This window comes from Phaethon aethereus (genome assembly GCF_964289735.1).
Source record: "Phaethon aethereus genome assembly, chromosome: 1".
Taxonomy (NCBI): domain Eukaryota; kingdom Metazoa; phylum Chordata; class Aves; order Phaethontiformes; family Phaethontidae; genus Phaethon; species Phaethon aethereus.
The window spans coordinates 207,800,430-207,814,974 of record NC_138575.1 but is presented as its reverse complement, the minus strand read 5'-3'; the positions used below and the strand labels follow the sequence as shown (position 1 = coordinate 207,814,974).

At 36.7% G+C, this 14,545-nt stretch overlaps 1 protein-coding gene across 1 annotated transcript in view; it reads right to left on the bottom strand.

Moving 5' to 3' along the window:
* The window catches only part of TRPC6 (transient receptor potential cation channel subfamily C member 6), a gene marked incomplete at its 3' end in the record, with an annotated part of 110,653 nt that overhangs the window by 17,455 nt on the left and 78,653 nt on the right, over window positions 1–14,545 (bottom strand). The window contains exons 3-6 of the mRNA XM_082014106.1: window positions 11,108–11,293; window positions 8,972–9,136; window positions 4,105–4,318; window positions 2,050–2,277 (exon numbers count right to left, since the gene is read on the bottom strand). Of these exons, the coding sequence (XP_081870232.1) occupies window positions 2,050–2,277; window positions 4,105–4,318; window positions 8,972–9,136; window positions 11,108–11,293 (793 nt within the window). The remainder of the gene's footprint in view (window positions 1–2,049; window positions 2,278–4,104; window positions 4,319–8,971; window positions 9,137–11,107; window positions 11,294–14,545) is intronic.

Below are 14,545 nucleotides of genomic sequence, written 5' to 3'. Positions count from 1 at the left end.
GGTATGTGCATATTCTTTTTTTTATTGAGCTCCTCACTGTAAAGCCTACTACACACTACATTCAAATGACAAAATGTCTGTATGGCAAAATACTGTGCATTTTCACATAAGTAGACATACCTATGTTAGCTTTACCCCAGACTTCACGGATAACTAAAATCAAAGATGGCAGATGTTTCAGTATGGGCTAGTAGCCAGATATCTCTCAGGTTTCCATATGAGCTATATTATCGGAGAAAGTTTGAGGTGGGAAGGGACCTCTGGAGGTCATCTGATCCAACACCCCTGCTCAAGGAGGGCCACCTAGAGCTGGTTGCCCAGGACCATGTCCAGATGGTATCTGAATATCTCCAAAAATGGAGACTCCACCACCTTCCTGGGCAACCTGTGCCAAGTGGTCGGTCACCCTAACAGTAAAAAAGTCTTTCCTGATGTTCAGAGGGAAACTCCTGTGTTTCAGGTTGTGCCCATTGTTTCTGGTCCTGTCAACAGGCAACACTGAAAAGAGCCTGGCTCCATCCTTTTTGCACCCTCCCTTCAGGTATTTATATACATTGATGAGATCCCTCCTGAGCCTTCTCTTCTCCAGGCTGAACAGTCCTAGCTCTCTCAGCCTTTCCTCATAGGAGAGATGCTCCAGCCACTTCATCATCTTTGTGGCACTTTGCTGGACTCTATTCAGTATGTCCATGTCTGTCTTGTACTGGGGAGCCCAGAACTGGACACAGTCCTCCAGGTGTGGCCTCACCAGTGCGGAGTAGATGGGAAGGATCACCTCCTTCCACATGCTGGCAATACTTTCCTTAATGCAGTCCAGGATACCATGGGCCTTCTTTACCCCAAGGGCCCATTTTTGGCTCATGTTCAACCTGGTGTCCACCAAGTTATGTCTGCTAGCCTATGATAAAACCTGTGGCATTAAATATTCACCATTAATATTATCCATGTTAGCATTACCACACATAGATGTTCTCCCAGCAGGATTCAGTGTACATGCATACACTAAAAAAATGGCTCAGCTCTGCTTAAGTGCATAACAAAGCCACAACTCATGACTGACGTCAACAGAAACTGCCTTGCTAGATGATACAGTATTATATAGCATAAATGAGTTACAAGACTTGAGCTTGTCACACCCAGAAATTGTGAACATAAACAATAGTCCCTGTCTGCAAATTCTTCAAGTGGGTGTTACTGAAAACTGAATTAATATTTAACTAGCTGCTTTTATAACTTATGTGAAATTTGTAACTTTCCAGTAAAATTTATTACTACAATTTAATGGGTTTCAGAATATATATGTTAATTGCTCTACTTTTTCTACAGTCTGACTAATGAAGAAATGCAGCCTTATCAGAAATAGTATTTGAGGCACAAAATAGAGATAGAAACTGATGTAATTTGGTATGTAGAGAAAAATATCTAATAAAGGGAAGAGAGATGTGGTGGTGTTGAGAGTGAACACAAGGAAACAGATTTTTTTTTTTCTCATTTGGACAAAATAGCTTCTTGTCACTTCTCATATGCACCAAGCAAAATTATTAACATTTTTATCTTTTACTGGTAAAGAGAGTAGATTGAGAAATATTAAAATAATATAACACAGTCTCTGAGCAATGAATTAGGCTGTAGTCAAAAGATATATTGGTTATGTTGGCAAAGCAGGTTTAAGAACTTCCTGGACCTCATTGCTTAGTTCTGTCCCTGCATTACAGCACATCATATTTGCAGTTGTGCCAACACAAGGGATTGCATGATAGCATTGTGTAACTGAACAGATGGAATGACCTGCCTTAAAATAATCTTGAAAAGGGGTGGGGTGACAGTGGGGTTATTTTGATCTTAGATCATTTCAGCGCTTGATGTCTAGAAGAGTCCCCAAAGAGATGTATGAGTATAGCCAATATATGTGGTCATATAGTATGGATGAGAAAAAGGAGTGGAAACTTAAGCAGTACATTGTAGAACTGAAGTATTGAAGACTAACTAACAGAAAATCAATTAATCTTGGCCCAAGAAGTAAGTCTTGAACATGTGCAATCAACTCACCCAAGGTGTAGTATTTTATGTTGGGCTCCAGTGTTGGACTCGCCAGGTCTTTCATATTTGCATCAACGAAGTTCTGGGCTCGGGATGCATGCCAAAATGCCATAAACCTTGCTATGAATGATGCTGCAAAAATTGCTAACATACCAAAATCAAGCATATTCCATAACTCAAAAAGGTATTCCTTTGGACCTTGAGACCAAATTTCTTTACATTCTGACCATATCATGCCTGTATAAGACAGAACAGAGAAGACAGTGTGTTCTTTTATCTTCACGTTTGTTTTATTCAATATTTTATTATGTTGCAGTCAAACTCAAACCCATTTTGTTCAGTGGGAGTTCGAACACAAACTAAAATCCTTGAACCTGCCAATTCAAGTACATTCCAGTACTTCTTTCTCATGTGAGTAATAACAACAATCTTTCATACTGCTTTTTCCTACACAACTACAAAAACTTTCAAAGGGAAGAACGGGATGTGAGTTTTACCATCTGTTACAGACACAGAAAGAAACTGAAAGAGCAGAAATGCTCTAGCATGATCATATAGTGGCCTAATTAATAGCAGAACTCACGTTTTCTTATTTGCAGAGTACGCTGGGTACAGTCTATTTTACTGAAATTGCAAATATATGTAACAAATGAGCATAAAAGTAAGAATCAGACCTAATGCTTCTTCAGCAGAGCAAAGGTATCTGTTTGATTCCCAATTACTCTCCCTTAATAATAAAATATAGGAGTACAGTATTAGTTTATGGCATCCTTTTATTGAGCAAATCCTTTTCCTTTTCAAGATAAAATTTATTTAATCATGAGCTATGTTTCTAGGGTTCTAAAAAGAATTAATAAAATACTGAATTGGAATAAAGTCACTATTTTTTGCACTTCTCAAATTGTCTGAAGGAACTTTCCACCATTTTCAGATAAGGACAATTATAATGTTAATTACAGTAATTAAAATCAATGCTACAACTGTATGCACTGGACCAATTTTTCATACACCATCTTATGCATGACACTGAAATAAATAAAAATAGACTAAATTAGCAAACTAGAACTTCAAACTGGAAAATTATTATTTACTCCTTTATTATCAGATGAAAACACTGATATTTATAGAACATTTGGGAATCTAAGTGTCATATTATTCCCTTAATACACAATTATATTAATTTATATACAGCTATATGATGAAATAAATTAAGATTGTCAATGTCTTTCAAAGCTATAAGAAGTGATATACAAATGGCTCCAATTTCAATCAGAGAAAGCTCATAAAAGCAAAATATTTTAAATGCATAAGCTCTTAAATGGAAATGGATTTTACTTAGTTTGAATTTAACTCTCCCAAATTACTGACTTAACTAACAACTAGAACCCACATCTTTAAAATATCTAGGCACCTAACCCGCATTGGAATAAATGGTATATAATAATGAGACAGCTAAAATATTTCTGAGGGTCTGTGCTCAAGTTCTTATGCTGAATAGTACTGCATCACTGAATTGAACGGGTCAGCTCAGAGTACTGCTCAATAATATTCATTTAATTCCTACATTGGGATGGACAAATCTACCGCTGAATCTTCAGGGGTCTGTATTCTGCTTCCCTTTTGTCAATAATACATTCAGCTATACACTATTAATTCTGCAGGCATGCTTGCAAAATAAGAGAATCTTAGCAGAAAGAGACAATTGGACAAAAAAACACTTGGCCCGTGATGTGGAAATCTTTCCCCGTGAGAGTTGACACAGCCTGCCTCAAAAAAAACCTCAGAAAACTGGTAGACACTTTCCTTTGATATTTATAAAATTGAATTCATTCATATTCAGATGATTTCAACTAAGTCCTGAACCTGAATGTTTGTGATTAACCAGGCGTATGTGAATCCTGCTGACATCCAGTAAGAAACATGAGGCCAATGTGAGAATGCAGCCAGTTGAATGAACTCCCTTTGTTGCAATTTTTACACATAACATTAACAGCAAAGGATTAAATTGTGTCCAGCTTCACTGAAATCAGGGCAAGACAAATTTAAGTGAAAATTAATCTTTACCTATTACCCAAGAAATAATGAGCATCTCCATCCATGAGAAACAGGATGTTTTCATCCTAAATAGCTGTTTTACGTTGCCCGTTGTTTCATTAGGTCGGAGTTTGGTGCCATCAAATCTGTCAGCTGCATTCATGACAAGTAGACCAAGAAAAATGGTGAAAGAGGCTGCATGGGCTACAAACTTCATAAATGGTCCACGCATTATCCTCCCCAGCTGTAACAGAGGTTATAAAACACAAGGATATTGCATTGCTGCCTTCCAACATAAAAATGTATAAAAAGAACAGTAACACAGAGAAAGATGTATTTCAGTAATACAGAGGAACAAATATTTGGAAAAAGTTTGTACACTATGACATAATGCTAACAGTCAATTTTAAAAGTTTCTACTTATTTGCTATTTTCAAAGAGATAATATATCAGTTTGACCATAGGTATTTTTAACTCAGTGTTTTGAAATAAATCTGTAATTATTTTGGGGCATCTACATCTACTATAGGTAACCAAGAGAAAAATTTATTATAGTTGTTGAATTTCTTTTTAATTTACATGCTAGTCATCTTTATGAGGCAACAAAGAAAATGGGATTTTGACACTTACTAATAGCATTAAATTATCACCAGGAGTGAATTATGACTAAAGAATTCAGTTTCCTGTCTGATGTAATACTCAGTTTAGCACAGATATTGTGCAGTTTTCCTAACTTATTTTCTTTTTAAAAACAAGTCATGAGGCCTCAAAACATTATGTTTAGACTTCTGTAGTGTCTTAATTTCCTTCCTGACTCCCTTAACAGACATGTTCTCAACCTTGTCAGGACAAAGCACAACTTCAAAATGATTTAGTGCAACACTTAAAAAAAATAAAAATGCCATAGAAACTCACACAAGGCTGAACTTTTAGCAATTATTTACTTTATTTTTGGGAATGCCTGTATTAATAGTAAAAGTCTTAGCTTGTTCACTTAGTTGACAGTTCCAGAAAAATATTCTCTTATTTTAGATGAAGACAGTATCTATACGTGACAAAAATTCCTTGGAAAGAAGTGAGAGCAAGTGTCACAGATCTCAGCTGAAACATATAACAATCTGTGATCTGGAAAGGGAGAGGAAAGCAGAAAGATAAATTACTGGTATACATATTTTTGCTACACTTGTTTTAAAACCAAAGTCAGAATTTTGCTGTTGTTACAGGCAGCTTTTACAGAAACAAAGAATAAGAGGATGCAGCGGAGGATGTGATGGTAAGGTTTCAAACACAGATTACATTAAGAAAACTAGACAAATGTAAAAAGAAGATACTGTTAAAGGAGCACTGTCAAGGTTAGCACGCACAAAATTTGATCTTCCTTTTCCCTTATATTATTTTGCAAACCCATGCCATTCATTATGTTTCTCACTCAAAAAAACTAATTTACCTTTTATTAAATAAAATATTCCATCAGCCTCATGAGAGGAACTTCAACAACCAATTATTTTGCGTGAACTACAAAGAAAACAGGTAATCATTATGGGGAAAGATTTTATTTCAAGCTAGGAAGGAACAGTCATAAATAACGCACAATAAAGCAGAGCTGGAAAATGATAAAACACCTTGACAGTGTCCTTTTAAATGCATTATTCCTGTGTTTACAAGTGAAGATGGGTTAGGAGACAGGCGCCAGAAAGTGACAAAGCCAGAAAAGAAGAAAAAATACTGAAGGAGGTAATGTTAATACATCCCTTGATCAAAAATTGTAACATTTAAAAGACTGAACTCCTAGCACCCCCTCTCGCACCCCTTCAAAAGAGACAGAAAAGTATTTTTTACATATATATGGTAAAATCTCCCTGGAAGCAGGGCTGACTGTGGTTGAACTGACTACACAAATGCCAGAAGTTATTATGACATTGCCATATAACAGTGATCCAATAAAATCTTGAAATGACACTTTTAAAATTCTGAATGTCTTCATGGAGAAAACATAGGTCAGAAAATACGAATCAGGGAAAGAAAGAGCAACATGTGAAAACAAGGCCATAACCTTTGCAAGTTTGGACTTTTCTGTAAGCTAGAGTCCCTCCTTAATACACTTTCACTGTGCACTTTGACATAATAAATACTCTCCCATTGCACAGACCAAGGACATGATCATCTAAATGGTCTGAATCTCTTTCTGTAATTGAAGTGGTTTTCAATTTAGGTTTTGTTTTGGTTCCTTTTTCTAGTTTCTGATCCTCTGTGCTATAGCCTTTGGTTTGCTACAGTTTTGTAGAGTGTTTTGTATGTTGGTTTGGGTTAGGACAAGATACACAATAGCTATACTGCCGGTACTTCAACACGTATTGGTCTGTATGTAGGGTCACCTGAAATCGCTGGGAGCTGGAGTCAGTGATTCACATTATTCCTCCCTTGTGACTCTGCAGAAACAATCAGTATTGTAACATTATGGAGTATGGCACTCATAAAGAAATTATAAAATAGGACTCCACGTAGCACATCTACCACAAAGAGGAAAAGGCCTGATAACAAAAAAGAGATAATGCATGTACTTTTTTCGGAAGAACAACTTCCTAACTCCTTATATAATGGACGTAACGTTCCATTTCTTTTCCTCTACCACAATGCAAGAGAGGAATGTGTATAACCTTCAGAACACGCTTCTAGAAAGCAGGTAGGGACTTACCAAGTTGCTTCTTTAGAAATGCCAACCCCAGGTGGCTGGGAACAGCAAAAGAAGACTCAATTCAAATTCAGATCCCTCATCTTGGCCAGAGGCTGACTGACTGACTTATGCATTTATAAAGCTGAAAAGCTAAATTCTATTCTTAATTAGAGCTCCACAGCACAGACATTAGAGATTCTTGAAGATAACTGAAAATAGTTTTTACTCTTTCAAAATGTCCTGTAATAAGATAGTATTGTAGAAGTTTTGGGTTAATTATGTCAGTAGTTACACTGAATTACCAATTAGAAATGCAGAGCAAACAGTTCACAAAACTTTGAAGTGCCTCCATGTGGATTGCTGGCTGAAACTCAAATAAGAGGCAATCTTAATTCCTTGTGGGATCTGACACTAGTGAATTCCTGCCAAATCAACAAGACTTTGTCCACATATTTCTACGAAATTTCTTCCAGATCTGAAACACTCAATTCAGTACCTGTGGTCCAAGCTCAAATTAACTTCTTCCTAAAGAGGAAACTGGTCAGCTATAAAGGTAACTGACTGAGATGTTGCAAATGTCATAAAGACATTTTTTACTTTCTTAGAGACATGGCATAAGAATACAAACAAACAGGTCAGAATAACTCCACTGTAAGTTGTTCTTTTCACCATGTATACTGTATTTTCTCTCCCTTCTGTTACTGTGCCCTATAGTGTAAAACCTGGAAAAAGAATGGGTGCTTTATCTCGGTAGGAGAAGAAGAGACTTATAAAATTCCATCAATTCATACACAGAATGGACTCTGTTGATAGAGATCATGTTCTGCATTGGAGCCATCCTAACCGGAAACTAGACAGGAACATTTTTGTCTTCAAAAACCAGAGAATATATTTTGAAGTACGAGTGAAGCACAAGATGAGAAATGGAAACTGGTGAAAAGGGTGGATTAGATTTTACATTTGCAGAACATAATGAAACAAAAAGCATTGAACACATAAATCACAAGATGAGATGATTAAATAGCAACAGAGGAAATGAAACCTTAAAGGATGTTATCCCTTGAACTTTGATTTTAAAAAGCTGCTCTGAAATAGCTTTTTCAGATGTACAAAGGTTTAAAATTACTTTAAGATCCAATAAATCATTGAAAAGGGAAAATGACAAATAGATAAGTCACTGCTATAGTTGAAAACCAGTTACTGAAGTAAGTTGAATCTCAAGGTGTGTTTTAAGACAAAAGTATTCATAAAAATCCTAGTCACTATACAGCAAAAGTGAAAATTATATAACTGATTTTTATTGTCCAGACTGAAAGAAAATGAAAAATATGGCAAAACTAAAAAGGCCCACCTTTCTCCTCTCACAGAACAATAAAAAAACCCCACAAACACAAAGACCTCAGTCCTCTCTTTCAACCTTCATATTCCCCTGGAATCATTGTATGTGCACAGAATTTGACCTGCTAAAATCACAGACGTTATAGTATAACCTGTTGAATAATCCTTATAAGATCCCACTCGTTCCCTCCAACGTACTCTCAAGGGAAACTTTCCATCAGTGTCCGTTTCAAATGGATAGTGACCAGCTAAAACAGAGGTTCAACACAAAGTTCAGAGAGGTCAGAGCTTATAACCCATCTTCAGTGGAAAGCCTTTCCACAGTATACATCATCCGAAACAGATACAGTGGTAACCCCAGATCTAAACAGCGCATTATAAACGGATGCAGGGGAGGCTGCGCGACTGCTTTACAAACCTCATGAAACGTCATGAGTATTAGGACAGTCTTGACAAGCCAACACGGTTCACTTTGATTTCTAGAAAACTGATGATTGTTTTAATTTCTGACATTCACATTTCAGTGACTTCTATCTATTAATTTTTAATCATAAAGAATAAAATTGTCTTTAAGGTAATTGGAATTAACGCACAGCTTGAACTTAGTCTAGCTCTGAATCAATGGGAAATGAGGATCTTCTGCATCTGCCTACTAAACCAACAACCAAATGAATTCAACAGCTTGAATTACTGTTTCTAAACTACAGTTTCTACAAGGCAACTCTTGTTCATTTCATTCTAATTCCACTTTAAAATAATACGTTTCTGAAGTATTATTGAAGCACGTCAGTAATTTATACTTATGCTTCATGTTTGTTGACAGGAATCTAAACACAAATGATAAAGGAGTTAATAACAAGCCATCACAAGATTTCACAGACTGACCTTACTGCAAGGAGCAATCCAGTAAGCCATTGAAAGGAACGGCAGTCCCACCGCAACAGCAAGAACAACCAGAAACTTCACTGCCATGGTCTGCTGACGTAAACCTGACAAATTCTCATACCAGATTGAAAGAAGTTGTTGCTGGCAGTTTGGATGTGCTACGAACTGTAACAAAGGAAAGGAGTATAATAAAATATCGCTATCAGAATATCTTTTACTAAAATAACAGCTTTATGAAGCGCATTAAGAATGTGTGAATAGCAACAACTCAGCTTATATTCAAAGGAGCATTAAAAAAGGGTACAAGGAAAAGTTTTTTGATGAGCAAAATCTCCCAGCATGCAGGAATGTTGCTATTGGCAACAACAAGTCCTTTAATTTATAAAACTATTATTTTATTGACACCATGTTCCACCACAAACTATTAATTTCCAACTAAGGGTAATTAAACATAAACTATATTTGGGCAAACTCCACTTGTTTCTGATGTTTATACTTTTCATGTTACTACTTCAGTAACTCCAAAACTTTAAGTCTTTCTGTTCTGCTAAGGATGCTATATAGTCTTTAGCAATGAAGGAAAGAATATGCCGTATTTTCACATACTAATGTGGAAAATACCATTTTCTTCAGCTGGCATGAGAAAACAGCTGTCACTTCTACAGGAAATCAGCTAAGGACTATTTATAACTTGGTTCTGGAATCTTTTGGACAAACTCTACAAAACTGAGAAGTATGGCCTATAACTCTCTTTTCTGTCAAAACCTCTGGAGAGTAAAAGAAGGTTCTTACAAAGGTAGATATTAATAAATAGTGGATTCTTGTGCACCATACATTTTAAGTCTAGACCCAGAAATGCAATTAAAAATTTAACTGAATCCAGTACTTTTTTTCTAGGATAGTTCTCGATATTTAAAGGATGACTGGCTGAAGGGGCAAGAAACGTCTTTATTCAGGCCAGAGAAAGTGTTGAAGGAAAGTTCATATTCAAGGAAGGATCAAGACTCAATTACTACGAAGGACAAGGTCAATGTGGTATTTTCTCTTCAACTGTTGTTTCAGCTCTCTTTAGTGACTGTAGCTTGCCAAGTGTTTTGCACGTTTGTGCTCATATGCTAGTAGGTGCTCTTCAGTCAAAATACTTTTCTTCTTTTCTTCCCTTCATGAACACATAAATACTCGTCAAATATAAATTTTTTTTGGTTAAAATAAGATAATGTTTATTTTCACGGTGTTGATCTGATCCATTTCATTATGTAGGAGAAGTTTTATCAAAAGTCTTGCTGCTCTGTCAGGAGATAGCTCTACTTTAGGGTAATCTGCTTTCGAAGTATATCCCTGAGCTGTACCTTCTTGAACTTTGGTTGTACAAATTTCATCACACAAATCACTTCTCCCTGGTTCACACGCATGTCACCTAGAAATTTAAAACCTATATAATACAAAAGAAGTTTCCTGGGTAATTCAAAGGTCTTGGTTTCACTGAGCACTTTTCAGATGCAGACCAGTGTACTAAACGGACAGTAGAGATGAAAGTAAGCCAAAGAAGGGACGGTAATTCCTGTATTCAACACTGCCTGGAGCCTGCTGTTCTTCCGAAGTGAGAACCATAGCACTATTACTCCTAGATTGTGTCTCTGATCCTCTATACAGACAAATATACATTTTCTGAGACACACAATTTCACTAAGTTTTCTCAGCTTTCGGAGTAAGACACAACAGACTGACAAAAATGTGTATCAAGTGCACAGGACTGCTGTGCTATCCTCTGTTCTTTATTAAATCTTATACTTCTCCAGGCTGCAGAAGTAGGGCAAATTTCCTCCTGTTTGTTTTTTTTTTAAATAGATTAAAACTAAAACGAAGTAAATATATAAAATTGTGCATATACCTACACATTTTTTTAGAGCCATTTGCTCTCATACTCACTGTGGCCAGTATCCAGCCTCAATACCTGCTGCTTGTTTATACTGCAAGCTATTTGAGGTAGGGATTCTTCTGTTTGTAAAATACACCGTGCAGAAGGGCCCAAATGTTCACTTAAGTGTCAGAGGCTACCAAAACATAAACATTTAATAATAGCACAATTTAATATCACCATCATGACATGTCTGTTTGATCAACATCAGTACTTACTTTTTTAACTTCATACTTAATGGCGAGTTTTAAGCGGCTAAGGCTGGGGCGACCATGTTCTCCATTATTATGGTTCATCTCTACATCCCCATTCAAAATAGCTTCCACTTCTTCCGTATTTCTGCACAAATCAAGGAGTCCAACTACAAAATCCTTGCACTGCATAGACAATTTCTTGTAATCATTCTAGAAAAGAAAAGAAGGAAGAAGACAATTTGCTGTTTGGACCTAACACAAAAGAAATAGTTCTACATCCCAGATGCACATCTGTGAGCATCAATAGTTTGTTTGCATCTTGATATGTTTCTTTCTGGTAGATTAATAGCACTTTGCTATCAGGCATCTACTTCCCCGAATGTTCAGAGAGTAGGATTCATCCCACCTTGGTTACCTTGGACAACTACATTATCAATTTTTACACCTGAGCTACTCTCTAGATTTGCTTTAGAGCCAACTGAAAGTAAAAAAACACTTTCAGAAATATTGTATGACATATTTTAATGACTATTTCAAGTTGAGATGAATAGCACAGGGGAAATTTTTTTATTCACTGATTGTCACAGAAGTCTAGATAACTAGCTCAGATGTAAAAAGTTACACTATAGAGATCTCAATTGGACAAGATGAGTATCCTACAGGGAACACATCTAAACAACTTCCCAACCTTCTTGAGAATTACATAAATATATTGAATTTTCTTAGGCCTTGAATTATTCTTGTAAATCTTATCTTTCTCATTTTCCAACATCTCTTTTAGCTTGCAAAGACAAGATTTGATTGCTGTTTTCCAGCAGTGCTACAGCTAGCATGGTGATACCACACCTCTAACTTCAACTCAATGCTCTCTAGCTCAAATATCTCACGACAGACTTCACCATGTGAGCCAAAATGTTGCTCTACAACTGCAGGCTCAGTTGCTTATTGCTTTACCTACCAAATATTCTTTTCAGTCACTGTTTTCCAAAAGGCACAAGTCAAAACAGAAAAAGACATTTTGATCAGTGCAAACCACAGTTAGTTAACCACTCCTTACTTGCAGCTGTATTTGGGTCATAAAAGATGAATATAGCTAGACATATAGGGAGTTAGATGGATATAGATATAGATGCTAAAGCTAAAAAATGTGTACAGATATATTGCCTGTGCCCTAGATCTTACAAAAGATTTACTCATACATGTGTCAACAACTTCTGATATTTTTGTGATCTCTGCTAATTTTAATGTCTTAAAAAGATGAAATTACTGTAGAATTGTTAAAAAAAAAAAAAAAAGAATGAAAAAACTCCAACCATCCCACACCATACAGGACTGCTCATGTAGTCTCTATTTCATGTTCAAAGTAACTTTCTATGGATACTTTTATTAGAGTGACACATCTCTCCCTCTTCTGGTCTGTTCTTCCTTCTTCCCCCTTCTCCCACCCTTAGTCTCTGTTTAGTCCCTTCTTTTTAATTACTTCTTCTTACTGATTGCCATCTACTGCACATCCTGGAACAGAAACCATTATTTTGAGTATAGAGAATACCCTAATTTATTTGCCGAGGGTGTGCTTCATGCATGTTTGTGCTTTATTACCCACACCACCACAATACCAGTTTATTACTTGGATATATTAAAGGACTGCATCCAAGTTTTACATTTCACTTTGCTCAGATGGATGAAAACATTCATAGACAAATAGTTATAGACACTCTTGTATGCCTACATAAAACTGCTAGTGATTTATTTTTTTAATAATATAATGTAAGCAAGATAGCTCAGATCTGTCATAAAAGAGAAATGAACTTTAATGTAATTTCTCTACAAAGACAACAGAAGCTAAATACTAAAACTAACCATTTCATGACATGCTGTATATTTTATTGTTGTGTTACTTCTTTTCCCTCTCTTCAGACAAGTAACAAGAGAGATTAACCAAAATCCTGACTTCTTGGTATTGCAGAAAGACATTTTTTGAGAGCAATGTATCACCTTCTGTTTGGCTTTCATTTTTGTAGCAGCAGCTAAGATAAGATTCAGTATTCAATCATTTTAACATATAAATGTCCTCTTTGAAATGAAAGGAAAAGTATTTTTTGAGATTCACAGACAAAGGAAAAATATAAAGTCAATCTACACACCCTTGTACGATTAGGTACCATGAACTGTTCCAAGCTGATATATGACCCTTGAACATCAAATTAAAAAAGGAGTATTTTTCAATAATTTTAGGAGCAAAATAATTTGGCCTTCATAAATATTACAAAATAGTGTAATATATTTGTAATATACTGGTATGTGTGTATTTTCTGGTAGTAAATACACATATATACACACACACACACTCTTAATCGGTATTTTCCAGCTCTGATGAATGAGACATGAATGTTCTCACTCCATGAGAACATGGAGTTTCAAAAGAGTATGTGAGGAGACCATAATTCCACACTGGAGACCAACATCTTTGGGTAGTCTCAAAACAAAAATCATGTAAGATAATTTATTCTAATGAAGAACATGATTTTTTCTGAGTGTAGTCCTATTTACCAAAATGAATACTGAATGGGCACTTTTTAAAAATATACATCTAGATACCCCTATTCACACTTTGCAGAATTATCCCTTCTGAATTTAGGTTTGCACACGGTATCACAGTATATATTAGCACCCAGGAAATTAACCCATAAACTCCCTCAGTTTATTTTCTCATTTGCAAATGCAATAAAACAGCTTCCCCTCCTGTGAAATACAGCTGGTCGGCGGTGGTAGCGGAGCTGAAACATCCTGGGCGGTTACAGGTTACAGCGCACGAGCTCTGGGGGACCGAGCGGTGCGCGGCGTCGCCGCCGCAGCCGCGGCCGCGGCGCGGGACGGCTGTAGCAGGGCAGAGTCAGCTGAAGGCAACGCACGACCCTGCTCCAGTTCGCAGCGTGCTGTCTTGAGGCGTATTCGCTCATGAAGAATTCATCCTTTCAGGGAAGGTTCCGGAGGACAGATGGGATGATAAGGTCTTAAGCTGCTACAGGAAGATTTGTCAGGGTCTGGACACAGGGCAGGTAGCTCTACCCAGGAAACTTCGTTTCTAAGAAATGAAGTGTGTTGACTTGCAGAGACTGCATGGGCTGCCTGTTGCCCCGTGTCTCCTTGGTCCACTTAAATGTGTAGTGACAGCAAAAATGATTTAATACGCTGTTCTCGCCACCTCAGCGTCTCTCTGTCACATATGCACAGAAAGCTCCCCCCCGCAGAGTCTCACACGTCTCTGACCGTTAATGTGAGCCAAAGGAACGTGGTAGTTTGTTTGGCTTAACTCGTTTCTGAAAATGGCCAAGGCACACAGGTAATTCCATGAGCTCTCCTTTACTGCAAACTGTAAACTTAATCAATTAAAAAAGCAGTCCTGGGAAACTTGAGAAGGCAGTTAGCAATTAAATTACAGTTGGAGGTTCTAAAAAGAAT